Source organism: Cricetulus griseus, chromosome 3, assembly GCF_003668045.3.
Source record: "Cricetulus griseus strain 17A/GY chromosome 3, alternate assembly CriGri-PICRH-1.0, whole genome shotgun sequence".
Classification (NCBI taxonomy): Eukaryota; Metazoa; Chordata; class Mammalia; order Rodentia; family Cricetidae; genus Cricetulus; species Cricetulus griseus.
This window is the reverse complement of record NC_048596.1, coordinates 115020457-115038715: the sequence shown is the minus strand read 5'-3', so window position 1 is coordinate 115038715 and position 18259 is coordinate 115020457. Positions and strand designations below refer to the sequence as shown.

The window sequence follows — 18259 nt, the reverse complement described above, 5'->3', positions numbered from 1 at the left end:
AAAGAAATGGTTTAGAATTTGTACAGATTTTAAATAGTGACTGCAGAATGATGAAGCATGAATTTCTCGTAGCTATTAGCTGAGACAAGTCAAAAGGAGAAAAGACAACCCAAGACACTGGGGTACTTTCTCTCTAAATTCAAATGTCATTCCAGATAGGCACGAAGCTACCTTTTTGTTTGTTTTGTTTTTGTTTTTGTTTTGTTTTTCAAGACAGGATTTCTCTTCATAGTCTTGGCTGTCCTGGAACTCTGTAGACCAGGCTAGTTTTGAATTCATAGAGATCCACCTGCCTCTGCCTCTGCCTCCCAAGTGCTGGGAATGAAGGCATGCACCTTAAAGCTAGTTTTTATCAGGGCCCTGTGCTCTCCAGGACACTGAAAGGGATGATGCTGGGGAAAGTAGACCAGGCACCAATAAGACTGGGTAAAGCAGAGTGTTCCATAGCCTGAAGGCGCATCCCATGAGGGTGATTTACACTATGGCAGGATGGATGGAGGTCCCAGAACATTGTTAAAATTCTTCACTCTATTTAAAAAATGTGTGTGTGTGTGTGTGTGTGTGTGTGTGTGTGTGTGTGTGTGTGTGTTCACTTTATTTATTTGGCAGAGAGTTAGATTCCTGGGGTGGCCTTAACAAAGCACAGTAGACTAAGTGGCAGGAAGAACTGAAATTTATCATCTCACAGATCTGGAGACACAAAGTCCAAAACCACAGAGTCAGCAGCACTGGTCCCTTCTGAGGGCTGGAGGAGAATCATTTCCAGGCCCTTCTCTGTGCTCATGGACTCCAGCATTCTGTGGCTTGTCAAGAGTGTTCTCCCCGTAGTTTTGTAGAGCTTTTCCTCAGCGTGCCTCTGTCCAGACTTCTTTCCATAACACACCCTCAGGTTGTCTAGGGCCGCTCTAATAACCACTTCCTTAACCTAACCAATTGCAAAAAACTATTTGTAAATAAATTCTCAGTTACAGATTTAGAAATCATGTAATTTCAGAATTTGGGAGGATTGCAATGCAACTCATGATAGCCCAAAAAATCTTTGTGATCCTAATTCTAACTCTTGAATTACATTTTCTATGACAACTACCCTAAACACACACACACACACACACACACACACACACACACACACACACACACCACTTGAACTAACACACACTCTCACACTCACATTCCCCTGAGGAACTTGCTTTGGAGCCACACTCTATTACTGTGACCCATGCATGCTTGTGCTCACTCGTGAGCTCTGGGCCTTTGCTCATACTGAGTCCTGGACCCAGCGTCTTTATGGACCAGGACATTAGTTAATTCTCCTCTTTAAAAGGAATCACTGACTCATTTCTCATTGGCAATGTGAAGGTCAATAGACTGTAAATAGGAAACTGACCTCAGACTCTTCAGGAAGAGGAACTTTGGATGGTCCCAAGAGAAATGGAAATGGATGGGAATAGAGGATGGATCTCCACTCCAGCATTTCTGTTTCTTGGGGATATGAATGAGGGAATCTCTGAGACTAGTTCCTTGATCTGAAAATGAACAGTATCAGAAGGAAATAGTTAGGATTACTGAAGTCCCTTGATCACCAATATTGTTATTTCTTTCTTCTGTGGTGCTGGGGATGGAACCCAGGACCTTATAAATGCCAGGCAAGACTTCCCCTAAGCTACACACTCAGCCCTGTGCAATCTTTGATTGGGGCTGATGGCTTCAAGGTGCATTTTGCTCACATCTTGCGTTGATTCGTGGCCTCCTGTGAGTCTGATGCTCCTCAGCTTAAAGTGCAGTTGATTCCTTTCAAACCGTCACTCAATAAGTTGAAAACATCCTAACTGGAACCTGCTAGCCATCCGAGTATAGTAGCACTGTCCATCTCAGCATCCCTTCTTTTCCCTTGTGATCATTGGGCTCAAGGATCTGCAGCTCAGAGTCCCCACTCAGCATCAAGAGTATCAGATGGCCTCTCACTGGCCCAAAGGAACATTCAAAGTCAAGAAGTACAGTGTGTGCTGAATGAGTGTCACATCCTCACCATGGCCAAGGAGAAAAACTCATTAGATCAAGACGTTGAAATCTGGGCACTATCTGTGGGGTGAAAAATGTAAGATTTGGTCAAGTTCTAAGAATGACAACCTTTGCCCAGAACCATCCAGGAGATAAAAACAGCATGAGTTTAGCTTATAGTGTCCTCCTTCATTTGACCTCTGAACCACAGCAAGACTTGAGGAAATCTGGAAAATGTTTCTTAAGGTTGCTGAGCAAAGTTTGCTGGTTTGTCCCCTTATCGGCCGACATGCACACTGCCCCTGCCTTCCTCACCACCCTAGCCAGAGCTCTCACTTTCCCTGTCCTCAGCAACACATGTCAGAGCTTCCAAGCTGGAAAGAATGGGGCAGACAATATACTTTGGCCACTCTGCAAAATTAAGAGTCTGTTTTTATACAAAAGAAAATATTGTCCCTCGTTTCAAAGTTGCAACTTTAATAACCTTTTCAAAGATGGAGAGTTATGTTGGAGAAAACCCAGGGGAGGCAAAGGTTCCATGCCAAAATAAAGGTAGGTTTACAAAAATGTTTTAGGTTCTAGAGATCAGTGGTGTAGAAATAACAGGGACAGGGGGATGCATAATATTTTCCATATAAATATTTACCGACTCCAAGGGCAATAGCAGTAAAATCTCACCCCAGGGTAAAACTTACCACTGAGACTGGGGTGAACAGTCGGCGGACCTGTATTTACCCTAAGGCAAATGCACTTGATGTATTAGCCTGGGGTTTCCAAGGGGCGGGGTGTATGCTTATTTGCTCTTGTGAGGTTGCTCCCCCTGGACTGTCCTGTAACTGCTACAAGTCTGCTATTTTTCAGAGTTGCCTTTTCCAGGAGAGAGCCAGAAGTTTATAGAAACATGCAGGGTTACATAATGGTCCCACTAGTCTGAAGACTGCCTTCTTCTCTATCAGGAGTCAGTGACTCATTGGAGGGAGCATAGGAGCAACAGGCAAGAGTGATGTGTTTTTGCACCAACCTGTTACTCATTTCTTGAATTAATATATATCATATACATACATACACACATATATAGTTTGTTGTCAGCTGATAAGAAACTGCTACCCCCTACCAGGGTAAAAATAGTTCCATCTCCCATCCCTTGGGGCTATAATTGGTTTTTCTAGTTACATAACTTTTGAAAGATAATCAGGCTGAAGTCATTCCCAATAATGTTTACAAGTTTAAGCCAACTTGTTTTAAGAGTGAAACAGACCACCTCCTAAATTAATTAATTATATAGTCATATTGCCAACAAAATATTGTGTGTGTGTGTGTGTGTGTGTGTGTGTGTGTGTGTGTGTGTGTGTGTGTGTGTGTGAGCAGTTTGTGACTTTTCTCATGCCCAAAGCTACAGAAACTTAGATATGATCAGTGATAATCTAATTGATAAACTTCCAGTTAAAATAGTATTGGTGTCTCATGGTTTACTCCAAATACAGATGGCTGGTGTAGAGAGAAATTAAAATGATATACCAACAGCAAATCCATGAGAACAGCTATACAAGCTTGCAAAGGACTAGAGTATGATATGATGAGAAATCTGGCCCTTGGAGCCTCTTTGCTCACTAGAGGTTCGATGTAGTTATAGCAGATGAGAGTTCAGTTCCTGTTTGACAGAGAAAGGAAAACAGGAAGGGAAGGACAGTAGAAGAGAGAAAGAAATAGAGAATACTATACTTCCTTAAAATTGCACCTAAAAGTTGAAATTGCAAAGCCCAAAAAGAAAGACATCCAGTACTGATGAAAATAGTAAACAGATTCAATATTTGCAAGATGAACTTACTCCAGGGGAAATTAAAACACACACCAAAAAAGCTGAAAAAAACTGAGGTTATTAGCATCTTTGGAGACAGAAATTAATGGTACCCATATACATAACTGGAAGTTATGAAACAGAAATAGGAAGAAATGGAGTAAGAATGGTTGAATGTTGCAAAGAAACAATTAGAACACTAGAAACAAAAAGTCAGTGAAACAAGGATAAGTTATGGAAGAAATGTTGGCCCTCACCACTTCCTGTCTACTGAGAGCAAGCAGCTTCTACTATGTATGTGCTCCTATGGACACAATGCTCTCTCTCACCACCATCCCAGAAGCAATAGCACCAAAGACCATGAACTCAAACCCCTGAAACTGCAAGTCAGAATGAACCCTAAAGTCTATGCTCTTGAAGTTACAAATGAGAGTGAGGACTCTATGACTTTGTGGCAAAGACCTTGTTTACATTTGTTCATGACCTGAGACAACATGGAGGCAGAATTTTATAGTGAAGGTCTGAGTTGGCCATGGGGATTCACACCTGCAATTGCAGCACTTGGGGGAGTGGATTGTGAGTTTGAGGCCAGCCTGAACTACAGAATGAGAACTTGTCTTCAAAACAAGACAAAATCCCTTTAAGTGTGCAGAACAACTTGAAATATAGACCAGGCTTATAAGGAGTAAAGGAAAGCCTGAGCTAAAAACAAGTTAATGTGCAGTCTAGAATGTTGATCCAGTATTAAAGTCAGAGCTTGTATGGGTGCAGTTGCCAAGCCCAGCAACCTAGACTCCTTGACTTAATAGTTTTTGCCTATCAAGTTGATAAGCCCCAGGACACCATGAGGGTAAGGAATAAAATGGAGAACCCATGCAAAGCCAGAATCTACTTTAATGAAAATTCAAAATTATGAAAACTAAATAGCCATCCCATAAACTTGGATGTATTAGTTTTGTCTCTGAAAGGATAGACTTCTCTTGTGAGAGGGAAGGCCCTTTTGACAACCTTAAAACAGACAAGCCTAGTATGATGGTGTGTGTCTGGGATACCACCCAGCATTTGAAATACTAAAGCAGTAGGGTTGTCATTTTCAAATTTATTGACAAATGTCACTACAAACTTACATTCATTTTAATGACTTCTATTTTCAAGATTGTCTTTTAAATTCCCAGCATCGGTGATTTGTGCTCTTCCTTTAGGCTTTCTCAAAGACATGTTAATTTGATTAGACTTTTGAAGAAACAGATGTTTTTATCTTCCAGCTTATCCATTTCTGCCATCCCCTTTCTTTCTTTCTTTCTTTCTTTCTTTCTTTCTTCCTTCCTTCCTTCCTTTCTTTCTTTCTTTCTCCTTCTACTTTTTCCCTTTAGTTGCTTTTTTTAACGTCTTGAAGTAGATACTAAGATTTTTAAAGTCAATCATTATTTTTTAAATATGTGTTTAAAGCTATTGATTTTCTTCTAATCAGTTTTAGGTGTATGCTACACGTTTTGAAGTTTCGTTTTTTACTAATCTGCATTTTAAAATACTAACTACAATTCTTTCTATTACTATTTTTATATATAATTTCCCAGACATTTTTCTCTGTGTGAAATCATATATGCTCCTGGGTAGTTTAGAAGACTATTGCATGCTTTAGATATATTTAGGTCTTGTCTAACTCGCTTTCAGTTTGGTCAGAAAACTTACTATATTAGTGATCTCAGGCTATAAGAACAAAGTACCATTGTGAAGGTGACTTTAAAAATAGAGCTTTATTTTCCCTTTGGCTAGGAAGTGAAAGGTGAAAGCCCTGTAGGGTCTGGTTTATGGAGAACACTCTCTGCCTGGCCTTTTGATCCTGGATTTCTCCCAGTGTCTGCAGATGGTGGGGAGAGAGGTACCTTGTGACTACCCTCACCCTAACTAATTACTTCTGAAAGGCCTCATAGCAGACATTTGGAAGACGGTGCTTCAACATGTAAATCTTGGTGGAACACAAATATCTAAGATGCTTCTATGCAGTTGTGATTTTATGCAGGACTTAGAATAGATATTCAAATGTAGAATTCTTTTCCTTCTGAGTCTTTGTCCCCGGGTTTTTGTAAACTTCATAGTAACCATTAAAATATTCATTTCAATTCTATTTTGTTACTTTGGAAAATTAAACAGGATTCACTATTCCTTGAACCATTGTAGGGATTCCATGGCTAACCTAATAGAGTCTAGTCCTTTTCTTGAATGAACATTTTGCTGTTTCCTGGAAACCTATTTCAAAGATATTTCCAAATAAATCATTAAATAGAAATCCATTTTTTCTGTACCTAGAAGCTCATGGTACATGTGCATTATTCCAACAATTTAATAAATATCAGAAGCAACTGCCTTGCTAAAAGAAGATGTTTATTTTGATACGCAGTCTAGAAGTCCTACATTGATAGGCACCATTGCTTTGGCCCTGTGAGGGCTCAGTGCATCATGCTAGGAGAATATGGTAGGAGAAGCCAAATGACCTCACAGTGGTAAAAGAAAGGGAGGGCAAGGGGCTGGAGTCCCACCACCCCTCCCAAGACATGCCCCCAGGACCTAAAGCTTCCCACTGGACCCCAACCCTCAAAGGTTCTGAAACCTGTTAATAGAACCAAGCTGGGGCCCAAACCTTTAACACATGGACATTCCAACCTGCTTCTTATTCTACTGTTACGCTTTGATTGTTAGTTCTTCACTAGCAAACTTTCTTTCATAAATACAATTTTTGTTCTTTGTACCTTGTCATGAGTGCTACTGTTTCTTTTTCATTTTCATCATAGAAAAGTAAACATGTTTATTATAGAAACTGAGAAATGAGAAAATTGAAGATTACTTTTAAATATGTATGGTTTTTATTTTTGAGTGAACTTGCCTGGTGATGAATGCCTTCTCTGATGAATGTAATAAAAGTCAGAAAAATACAAAAACCAAAAATACTTTTACTCAGACCTCAGTGGTGGTTGTGTGCTTATCCGGTGTGTGAGAGGCTTTTGGTTCAACAATACAATCAAACACACACACACACACATACACACACACACACACACACACACACACACACACACACACACACACACAATCAGTCCATGTACTGTGTGTAATTACTGTATGTCCACTTTAACAATGTGGTTAGCAATGCTGCACCACAAGTTTGTCCCTCACTACTTAAATGTGTATGACATTATTCCACTTTGTAAAGTTCATTATTTTTATTTTTTTCCTTACAAAAGTCTCTGGAACCAGCATCTTTTTTAACATATGTCTTAAGCATTTTTAAATTGTTCATTCCTCTGTGGTAACTAGTTAAGAATTCGTGTTCCCTAAAAAAAATCAAATGTCCACAAGTAAAATAACCATAACAACATTTCACTAATCAGATGGGCAAAGAGTTTTAAAATGGCATTCCCCAGCACTTCAGGAAATGGGGTGTGTAAGCTTCGGGTGGGGGTGTATACTGCAAGTCTTCCTGAAGTGACTTGGAAATATGAATCTAATGCAGCTGCTGTAGTTTTCATTTTTCCAGCTGTTTCATGAGGAAACTTGATTTTTCCAAGATCTTATTAGAAAGGAATCGCATTATATATATGCTGCAAATCCAATCCTAACATAAAGGAATTTTTCTCAAGAATATTACAAATAATGAATCCAGGTGCCCCGAAGACTTCCTGAAATGTGTTTGTAAGCATTTAAAACCTCCTTTGGCACCTCTATAAATCATCTTTGCCTTGGGTCTCAAAAGCAAGTCAAGGTTTTATTTTTGATGGATAGTGGTGGCAGGGTAGGATGGGGGAAACAATCTGCTCCCTGTCACTCAGGATCGTCCCAAACAAGTGAAACCTTTAACCACTTCCCTAGCATTTCTTCCCTGTAAATGTCGTGTTTCTGTGTTTTAATCATATATTCATGGCAATGCCACAGTGTGAAGCCTGTACAGAGTAATAAGATCTAGAGCAGTGGTTCTCAACCTTCCTAATGCTGTTACCCTTTTACAGTTCCTTACATAGTGGTGACCCCCAACAATAAAATGATTTTGTTGGTGCTTCACAACTGTAATTTTGCTACTGTTATGAATTGTGGTATAAATATCTGCTATGCAGGATGTTTGATATGTGACTCCCAAAGAGGCCACGACCCACAGGTTGAGAATTGTTCTTCTAGAGGTCTACAGAGGGGCTTGAGATGAGCATGAGATGGTCTGTGCTTGTTGTGTTTTGCCTCGTTTGAAGGGTCACCTTTTCCCAGTTGCTTTTGCCTTTTTCCCCACCTGGCTTTTGATACAGATGGCATGTGGGCTCTTGGGGACCCTGCTCAGCTACCTGTGGTGTTGGAATCCAGACCCGAGATGTATACTGCCTACATCCTGAGGACTCTCCAGCCCCTCTGGAGGAATGCAGAGATGACAAGCCTCATGCCTTACAAGCATGCAATCAGTTTGATTGCCCTCCTAGCTGGCATATTGAAGAGTGGCAGCAGGTAGAGAAGCCTGGCATCCCATGACCCATTCTACTTATGACAATGGTGGGAACCCTGCTTTGCATCAAAAGAAAGTAAGACCACTGCTTCACAGTCACTTTTCTTAGTGTTCCAGGACATGTGGTGGGGGAACTCAGAACCGGAGAGTCACCTGTCGACAGCTGCTAACAGATGGAAGCTTTTTGAATTTGTCAGATGAGTTGTGCCAAGGACCCAAGGCATCATCTCATAAGTCCTGTGCCAGGACAGACTGCCCTCCACAGCTGACTGCTGGAGACTGGTCAAAGGTAAGAGCCATTCTTAACCCCTTCCTCTCTGCTCCTCCTTTGTTTCAGCTGCTAAATATTTCCCGAAGAAGTTCAGACCTGCACTAGTGAGAAACTGGCATATAGCCAGGGCATGGTCACTCAGAAGCCAGTTGTGAGCCTGGTAAGTACATGAAAGATGCTCTCCTGCTCAAATTCTCATTCTTGTTCACTCTCTAGCTCTGTTTCTCTCTCTGTGTGTTTGTGTCTCTCCCATGCACACAATCTATGGAAGAAATCTTCAGTTTATACTTAAAATGGACTTGCCCTCAAGAAGTTTCAATTTTTGGATTCTTATTATTTCAAAAATTTTCAATGATTTAAAAAAATTTAAGTGTATGTGTGTGGGATGTGTGTGTGTATGTGTGCAGGTTTCTACAGAGCCAGAGGTGTCAGATACAGTGGGTGGAGTTACCAACATCAGCAAGCCATCTAACATGGGTGCTGGGAACAGAACTTGGGTCCTCAGCAAGAGCAGTATGCCCTCTTAACTGCCTAGCAGTCTCTTACCCTGCCCCCAACTTCTTGACTCTTTATTACAATGTCTAAGAAATTTGGTTAGGCTTCTCTTTTGCATTTTTAATCTTTACCTTTATAATTGGTATTTGGTAGAGCCAAGGATATAGATGATACCTGGATTCAGATTATTCTCCCAATGTTATCCTAAGGATAGGTTGGCATTGACCCATCCTGCATTAACTGTTTATAATATGACAAGTATTAGCTTGTAATTGCTCATTCTAAATTGAATAGTCCTATTTTCATAGCCTTACATGCTTGGTCACTCAAACAACAGACATTTACTGAACACGGCTGTATTGATTGCTAGAGGCACCAGGAAATGGACACAACCAAAATCACAATTTTAAATGAATAAATACTTTAAGAAGGCACAGAGATGAAACAGGACTCATAATCATGTAGGGGGAATCCATCATAGGTGCCACATGTACATACCTATGAGAAATAAGGAAACCTCTATTCCTACTTCAGTACCGGGAAAGGCTTTAGAAGATGTGGCTTTAATATTGAGTTTGAAGAAATGAGGGCAGTCTCTGTGGAAATGAGATCAAAGGGTGGTAGGTGACTTTTGAGTTTATAAGTCTCGTGGGGCTCTAGAACAGGACCCATTAAGGAAGTAGTGGGAGCTGAGGTGTCAAGGTTGTAACCAGATGGAATATGATTATTCATGTGTATCCCACAGTCCTCAAAAGTATGGCAGAAACATCTGAATATTCAGAAGCTAAGACAATCTGGAAGCCTGGGTCATGTGTTCAAGTAAGAAGAGAAGACATAGAAGTTAGAGGTTGGATTCCAACTACTGGGAGATAATGAAGCTGTTTAGAGAATAGTATACAGTGTTTTTCTAATTAATAAGACATGATTCACTTAGATAATGTTCTATACAGCTTGTAACACACTTAAAACTAGTACAACTGGAGATGTTTATGTAAACACCACAAGTCAAGTCAAATACTAAATGAGAGTCTTACAAATTACTTACTCTGGGGCTGGGAGGAGTTAATGGAAGAAGTCAGGTGTGAATGTGATCAAAAACATTGTGTGAAACTCTCAACAAATTAATAAAAATATTTTTAATATAATTTTGAAAGAGACTTGGGAAATATAACAGACACATTTGACCATTAACTTGGCAGTAAATTAGCAAAAAGGTTCTATAGCTCTGTCCTAGGAAGCTAATGGACAGTGTGGAACTGATTATAAAGTTATCGAGAAAAGGAAAAACATTCAAAAGGTGATGTAAAAGGGAAAGAAAATGGGTTTGTTTTGAAACACATACAACTTGAGCATCTGTAAAGGTCTTGATAAAAAAATCACAACCTAGGTGAGATCTGTGCCAAAGTTGTGAATGTAGGACTCATCAATCTGTAAGTGGTAGTTGCAGTCATAGATGATAGATACCATGACATCTAAATGTATAGTGTCAGCAGTTCCTTTTAAATAATTAATAGTTTCTGAAGAAGCAAAGTTATGGTAGCAGCATTTGGATATATATATATTCTCTAACCCCTCATTGAAAAAAAGAACATGCAATAAAAATAATACAATTAGAATTGCAATGGGAAAGGGACACGGGTAATTTTAATATAAGTGAAACAAAGGGCAAAGGCCAAACTAATAGCAGAAACTACAAACTCAGCCACTGAATGATGAGAAGGAAGAGACAAAATAGGGCCAAGAGCCATGGAACATGGAAACCAACATCGAATATCCAGACAAAGAAAGGATCCAACTCTGATTAGAACCCTGCAAAAAGTGAGTAGAGATCAATCAGTGAACCCAGGAGAGGGGTATGAATGAATAATGACCACATGGGCTTCCCACAGACCTTCAGAGAATGTGCTGGCAACTCCCATCAGAGAGAATGACATGGGATGAGGGGTAAGAGAATGCTCATTTCTTTGATAGCATCCAGAGAATACAAACCTCAAAACTGTGGCTAAACTGTGGACTGCATTTTAACACAAGAGAGCAAAAGATGGAGTTCTCATCACGAAGGTAATAAATATTCTGAAATACTCTATTACCTCACACCCCTGTTCTCTACAAGCATGGAGCTAACTATTAAATTATATGGGAGCATCAACAAGCTGCAAAGATTACTATGAGGTAATAGTATTGGTGGCACAGCAGCATAATAAAAATTTAATAAACTTGAAAAAACTTAATACTACAAAATGAGCTGAAAGAAACTAAGAAAACTACAGAAACAAATGAAAATATAAAATCTAATGAAAATGATAAATAAAAATAGTGTTGCAAAAAGATAGTTAACAGGATCCAGGAAAGAACCAAAAAACTAAGGGTAAGTTTCTTTTTCAAAATCTAGTCTAAAGTGGAAAGAACTAAGGACTGACTAGACTTAGATAATGTAATTAAAGAGATGTGCAAAGAATTAAACAGAAAAAAATGATTCAGGTGAAAATAATAGATATAAAAAGTAGAGAAAAATAGTCTAATGAATGTGAAGTCCCAAGAAAGAGAATCACCTGATAATGGAATAGGACAAAAGGCTTAAATTACCACATTGAAAGAGTACTCCCCGCACCTGGAAAACCTGGGTGTAATGACAACAACTGAAAATGATCATCATCATGAAATATTTTACTAAAATGACTGCATTTTAAAGATAAAATTTTTTGCACCTGGACAGGAGAATCAAGTTGCTTATTAGAGAAAGAAGATCATACTATCACCAGATATTTCAACAATACTGCTTCGTACTGGAAAATAATAGAGAACCATAATTAAGATCCTAAAGGAATTAATATATGAGTGTGTAGTAATATATTATTTATGACTTATTAGAGTTTGTCTAAGAAAGCAAAGTCAGCCACAAGCTATAGAAGTCAGGCACACACCTTTAATCTCAGCAGCCAGAAGCTAGGGGGTGGTGGTATACACCTTTAATCCTAGGACTCAGAATTAAGAAGTAGGCATTTCCCTGTGAGGCCATCCATATATACACAAGAGTGAGTAGGTCTAAAAGAGAGTTATAGCTCACACCTTTAATCCTAACATTAGGAAAGTATATAAGACAGAAAGATCTCAGAGAGGCATTAGCTCTCCAGGCACACCGAGGAGAGTCAGCAGTTTGAGACTTGGTGAAAAACTTGTGTGTGGATCAGCCCTTTCAGCCTGAGCTAGAGGTGAGAGATAGTAGCTGGCTGCTTTGTTTTTGATGTTCAGCTTGAAGTTTGAACCCAAATATCAGTCTCTGGGTCTTTTATTCATTCATGTTACAAATTAGCACCCAATGTGGGACATGAACCCATAACACTGAGATTAAGAGAGACTCATGTTCTACTGACTGAGCTAGCAGGTCCCAGCTGACCTTCAAATTGAAAGGACTTAGATAAACATTTTCAGGTCTTCCCGAGGAACCTGCCAGACATCTTCAATGAAATCCCAGAAGTTTCAGCACAATGTTGAGGCCATGTGTGTGACAATTGAGGGCACAGATTATGTCACCTCTCCCACAGTACTGAACTTTCTGTAAGTCTTCTACCCAGCAAAAGAACTTGCAAATGATACTACTGTACAAAATGGAGGGGGGAATTCAAGCATACCTCCATCATTAGAGATGTCTCAGAAAAAAAGTCTGATAGTTATTTAACCACTGTATTAAATAAACAAAATTAGTTCTGTGCTATTTAGTAAAACATTGTTTACATTTATTATATGGAAATTCTAGTTGTTTATTTCTGCTAACATGAAAATAATAGCATTTAAAAATCTCATTCTACTCCTTTGGAATTCAACAATAAACCACAAAGATAACTTATAAAAGAGGCACTCCAGAACAATGAAATGGCTGCAACCCCAACTGTAAGTTATGAAACACACCTGCCAAACACCAAAAAATCTGCATCAAAGTGAGAAGGAAAGTTTAGTGATGACAAATATTTCCCTGGGCACCAAAAGGGACATAGATTTCTACAGGAGTAAGTGTGGCCGACCTCAAAGGCCTACACAAACTTCTTTGATTAGAGAGATGTTGGATTAAGGACTATGTGCTGTCCTTGAGATCAATGGAGACCCTTGCAGAACTGTGGATCAGCAAGGGCTCGGGGAGAAACCACATTTCTATGCTTCCCTGTGGAGGAAGGATGCCAAAGGTAAAGTGGAGTGAAGGGAGAAATGAAGGCAGAAATGAATTATTACAATGCATCACATAATTTAAAACTTCCTTTCCTGGTCCCAGCAACCATTCAAATGCTGTCTATTTGAATAGAGTTGTGGCTAAAGGAAACAAATGATTTGATGATAGGGTCTTGAAGACAAGCATGGCAAATGTATTGGCTCATCCTCAACATTTGTTCTGTTCATCAGCAGTTGGATGCTTTCAGAGCACCAGTGTGAAATTTGTGCATCCATGAGAATTTGAAGTAGAAAGACTCAAGATGCAGGGAAAACATCTAAAGCAAGAGTCACACAAGCAACTGAACAAGGTATTCCCCAGAGGAAATGGCAAGCACGTTCTGTGTTTTCAAAGAAGGCTCTATCATGAGGTCTTGGGGGGAAAGGTGCAAAAGTGAGGTCTGAGATTTTATGATGATTAGAAGAGAATAGAAAGAGGTGGAAAGACAACAGGAACAGTTAAGGCAAGACAAGAACAAAAGTAAACCTGTTTTAAATTTTTGATAGCTCATTTTTTATTTTAAAAATTTATACAATATATTTTGAACATATTATTTCCCTCCCACTACTCTTCCCAGATCCAATTCACCTCCTTACCCACCTAACTTCATGTTCTCTCTCTTTCTCAACACCCCCAAAATCAAAACAAACTTAAAATATAATAAACAAAAGTCCACAAAAATTCTAGGAGTTCATTGTGTGTATGCTATCTAATAAACATATGAAATAAATTCAAATGAAATCAAATGGTGACTAGACATGTTATGCTACCATAGAAAACCTTCAGTGCCAAAGGGGTCTCACAGACCTCCTCCCCAAGCATCACAGGTTATTGCCGAGGCTTTTGGTTGGTTACTCTCCATAACCTGATGATAAGCCTTATTGCTGAAGACAACTTACTTATGTCATTGGATATTGGAGAGATTGAGCAGGTGTCCAACTAGAAGCTTCATCCTGGCTGACTAACATTCATGGTGCTGAAAGGTGATTTGCATGCTACTGAAGAAGAAAAGTAATCATCGATATCACCCAGTCACAAACCCTGTGACAGAGACATGCCAGCAAGGTATACTGGTGCAATAGTAGAACAAACCTTATGAGAGTAACCAACCACTTTTGTTTGGATTTAAGGGATTTAAGGCCCACTCTGAGATGGAGCCCAAATTTGACACTGCTAAGGTGGCCAAGAACCTGAGACTAGGTAGGTAGGTCATGGGCCTTAGGGGAAAACCTACTACTATTATTCTGCTAAAGGAACATAGCAATAAAATGACATATTGTCATATCCATAGGTCGTTGTCTCGCTCAACCCTTTTCAGAGAAGCTTCTCCTTGCGGTAGATGGGAATTAACACAGAAACCCATATCTGCACAATGTGGAGAGTGAGAGACTTTAGAGAACTCAACCCTACAAGGGATGTCTGTATTTTGAAATTTTATGTATATATGTGTTAATAATTTTATATATGTATTAATAACAAGCATACATAATAAAAATTGTGCAATGCATAGTAAAGTTCAAAAAATAAATTAAAAATGACAGAACCAAAGGTTGCTTTAAAAGAAATAATAATAAATAAGTTATTGTGATTAGCAAGATGGTACACATCCTAGAATAGATGGCATGAAATGATTTGAAAAAGAGCCAGCAAGCAAGATGGATGTTGCTCTTTAGAGGCACTGATGGGTATGGGAGGTAGGCAAGCATAATGCCTCATCAGTGTTTGTGAACAACAAAACTAAAGGAACAAGATAAAATGGAACCATTGACTTCCTTTAATAAAAGTTTATGAGAAAATCATGGACTATCATGCGCTTAGAAAATGCAACATGGAGGACAGCCTGCCTAAGTGCTAACTTAACTAAAGAACCCAGAGGTCTAAGAGTAAAAGAGGTAAACATACCGACAACAAAGCCCCCAGTGGGCCCCACATTTTCCCATGAGCATTCAACACAGGAAGACAAAGGAGCAGGATTTAAGGGATAGCAAGCTTGACAGACAGTATCCTCTGCATAGTGGTTGCTCTTCATGTGGACAGGCAACAAGAAATGGTCAGAGGGCCATCTAATATGCCTACTTGATGAACCCAGAGAACCAAAAAGAACATTCATTCATCTTTGTTTTTTAAAAAAATGGAAAATAAATAGTAAATTGATTTAAATATAAAATTAAAACAAATCAACTAGCCATTGATAGTGCAGAAGAGAATGTAAATTCTGGAGGTCTTGACATCATCTCAATGATGTGATGGAAGCTAACTGCGAATCTGGAAAGGAGTGGTAGAGTAATGGGAGTGGGCTTACTTTCTTGCCTTGCTTAGCAGATGGCCCTAGATATTCTCTGAAGTCAAATTTGCCATTAAAATAACTATCCAAGTTTCATGTTTCTTTAATCTTCTGTAATAACTCCAGAGTATTCCTTTTGAAATTAATTATGATTTAAAAAACAAACCTTCAACAGATCTTGTAATTTTATTCAATTTTCCCTAATACACTTAATAAATTGCATTGAAGTTGTAAATTAAAACTGTGTGTACCTTAGGTGATCATTAATGTTGTTTTGTAACAAGCAGTTTTGGTCATTCTTTAATGGAGTCTTTCTGTATTAGTCAGCTTTGCATCAGTACAGCAATACACCAAGCAATTAATTCATGAAGAGGAAAGATTTCTATAGCTCACAATTTGGGGAACTTCAAAGGCACTGTGACTTGCATCGTTCATCCCTCGAGAGTGTGATGGACAGCAATGGTAAGAGTAAGTGGACATATCTTAATCCAAGATCCAGGGAGGATATATGGGAAGAGCCTGACAATCTCTTTTAAGGATATACTCTCAGTGACCTAAGAGCCTCCCTGTAGGTCCCACCCCTTAAAGGTAGAGCTCTTCTCATTAGCACCTCTGTGAGAAACTTATCTATACATATGGATCTTGAGAGACATTCAAATTATATTCAACCATATATGTCTTCCATTTTATTTTGTTAATTGATATATAAAATGAGAAAAGTGTGTGTGTGTGTGTGTGTGTGTGTGTGTGTGTGTGTGTGTGTGTATGAGAGAGAGAGAATGGGGGTGAAGAGAGGTGTAGACTGTTTAAGGCAGGGAGGGTAAGCATGCCTATCTCCTCAAATATGTATCACAACAGAGGTATATCATTTTTTTTCTTGCAAAAACAAAAAATCCTGATAGTTTTGTTAAATAGGCAGTCCATTAATGTTATATAGAGTCACCCACTAGACAATAACACACCAGAACTCCCTGCCCCTACCTAACTGGAACTTAACCAGCTATTAGTCAATCCTTCCCCATTCCATCCGCCCCCTGTCCTGACTTCCCAGACTACAGCATTCCTATAATGGCAGTTGTCATTCTGTGCTGGTTCATTCTGCTAACATAATGACCTCTAGTTTCATCCATGTTGTCACAGGTGGCAGAATTCCATTCTTCTTTGGATATGAATAAGTATTCCATGATGTAAATGCACCACAGTCTCTTTATATACTTACTGGTGATGGGCTCTTCTGCTTTCATCTCTTAGCTGCTGTGCAGGTTCTCTTTCAACATACTGATTTCATTTCCTTTGGAGAAATAACCAGTGGTGGATTGCCAGAGCATGTGGTAGTTCTAAGTTTTCCTTTTCTTTTCTTTCTTTCTTCCTTCCTTCCTTCCTTCCTTCCTTCCTTCCTTCCTTCCTTCCTTTCTTTCTTTCCTTCTTTCTTTTTTCTTGAGGAGCTTCCATACTGTTTCCCATAATAGTTGTATTAATTTACATTTCTATGGACCAACTGGTATGGCAGGGTCCCTTTGCTCCACATCCCCACCAGCACTTGTTACCATTTATCCTTTTGATGAAAGCCTGCCCTACTGAAGTGAGGTAACATCTCATTGTAGTTTTGCATTTCTCTGGTAATTAGTGATAGTGAACATTTTTCATGTGCTCTTTGGTCATTTGAATGTCCTCTCTTAAGAAATGTCTATTTAGGTGAATTGCCCACTTATTAGTTGTACTTCTTGGGTTTGCCTTGAGAGAGTTATATTTTCTCCCATTTTGTCAGTCATCTCTTCAGTCTGAGAATTGTTTCCTTTGCTGTGCAGAAGCTTCTTAGTTTGATGAAGTCCCATTTGGCTGCAAAGCTGTTTCTTATACCCCAGAGTCACACCCAAACAGTCCTTGTCCATTCCAAAGCCTGAATGTGTGCCTTCCCCTGTGTTTTCTTCTAGTAGTTCTCATGTCTTATGTTTTTGTCTTTAATCTACCTTGAGTTGAATATCTTTGTAGCTGGTGAGAGGTAAGGATGTAGTTTTCATTCTGTATGTGGTAACTTTTTTTCCAGCACCATTTATTGAAAAGACCATTTTTTTCTCTAATGCATGCTCTTGGCACCTTTGTTGATAATAAGTTGATTATAGATGTACAAGTTTACTTTTACTCTGGCCCATTACTCTAGATATTTATTTCTATATTAATACTGTCCTGTTTTGACTAGTATAACTTTGTAGTATATTTTAAAGCTGGGTACTGCAAGGCCTCTTCCGTTCTATTTTCTCAGGATTGCTTTGGCTATATTTTTGTACAAATTTTACTCTTTTTTTGTTTTGTCCTGTGGAAGCATCATTGACATTTTGAAGGGGATGGCTTTAGGTATGCAGATTGCTTGGGGTAATTTGTACATTTTACAACATTCATTCTTCTAATCTATGATCAGGGGATCTCTTTCCAGTTTTTGTGTATCCATCTCAATTATTTTCATCAGTGTTTTACAGTTTTCATTGTGCAGATCTTTTGGCTTTTGTTATTGTTAACTAAATCTAAATTTTTGTAGCTACTATGAACAGTACTGCTGCAATGTTAATTTTACATATCAGTTTTACACTCTCCACTTGTCATTGTTTTACTGTATAAACATACAGTAAAAGGCATATTAGAGGGCTGAGGAGATGGCCCAGTTAGTAAAGTGTGTGCCATCCAAGCATGAAGAACTAAGTCAACTCTCCAGTACCCACATAAAA

At 38.9% G+C, this 18259-nt stretch overlaps 1 protein-coding gene across 1 annotated transcript in view; it reads left to right on the top strand.

Annotated features, from left to right (window-relative positions):
- The window catches only part of LOC100756612 (ADAMTS-like protein 3), a 297381-nt gene that overhangs the window by 216496 nt on the left and 62626 nt on the right, over positions 1 to 18259 (top strand). Inside the window, exons 18-19 of the mRNA XM_035441640.1 lie at positions 8092 to 8284; positions 8392 to 8571. Of these exons, the coding sequence (XP_035297531.1) occupies positions 8092 to 8284; positions 8392 to 8571 (373 nt within the window). The remainder of the gene's footprint in view (positions 1 to 8091; positions 8285 to 8391; positions 8572 to 18259) is intronic.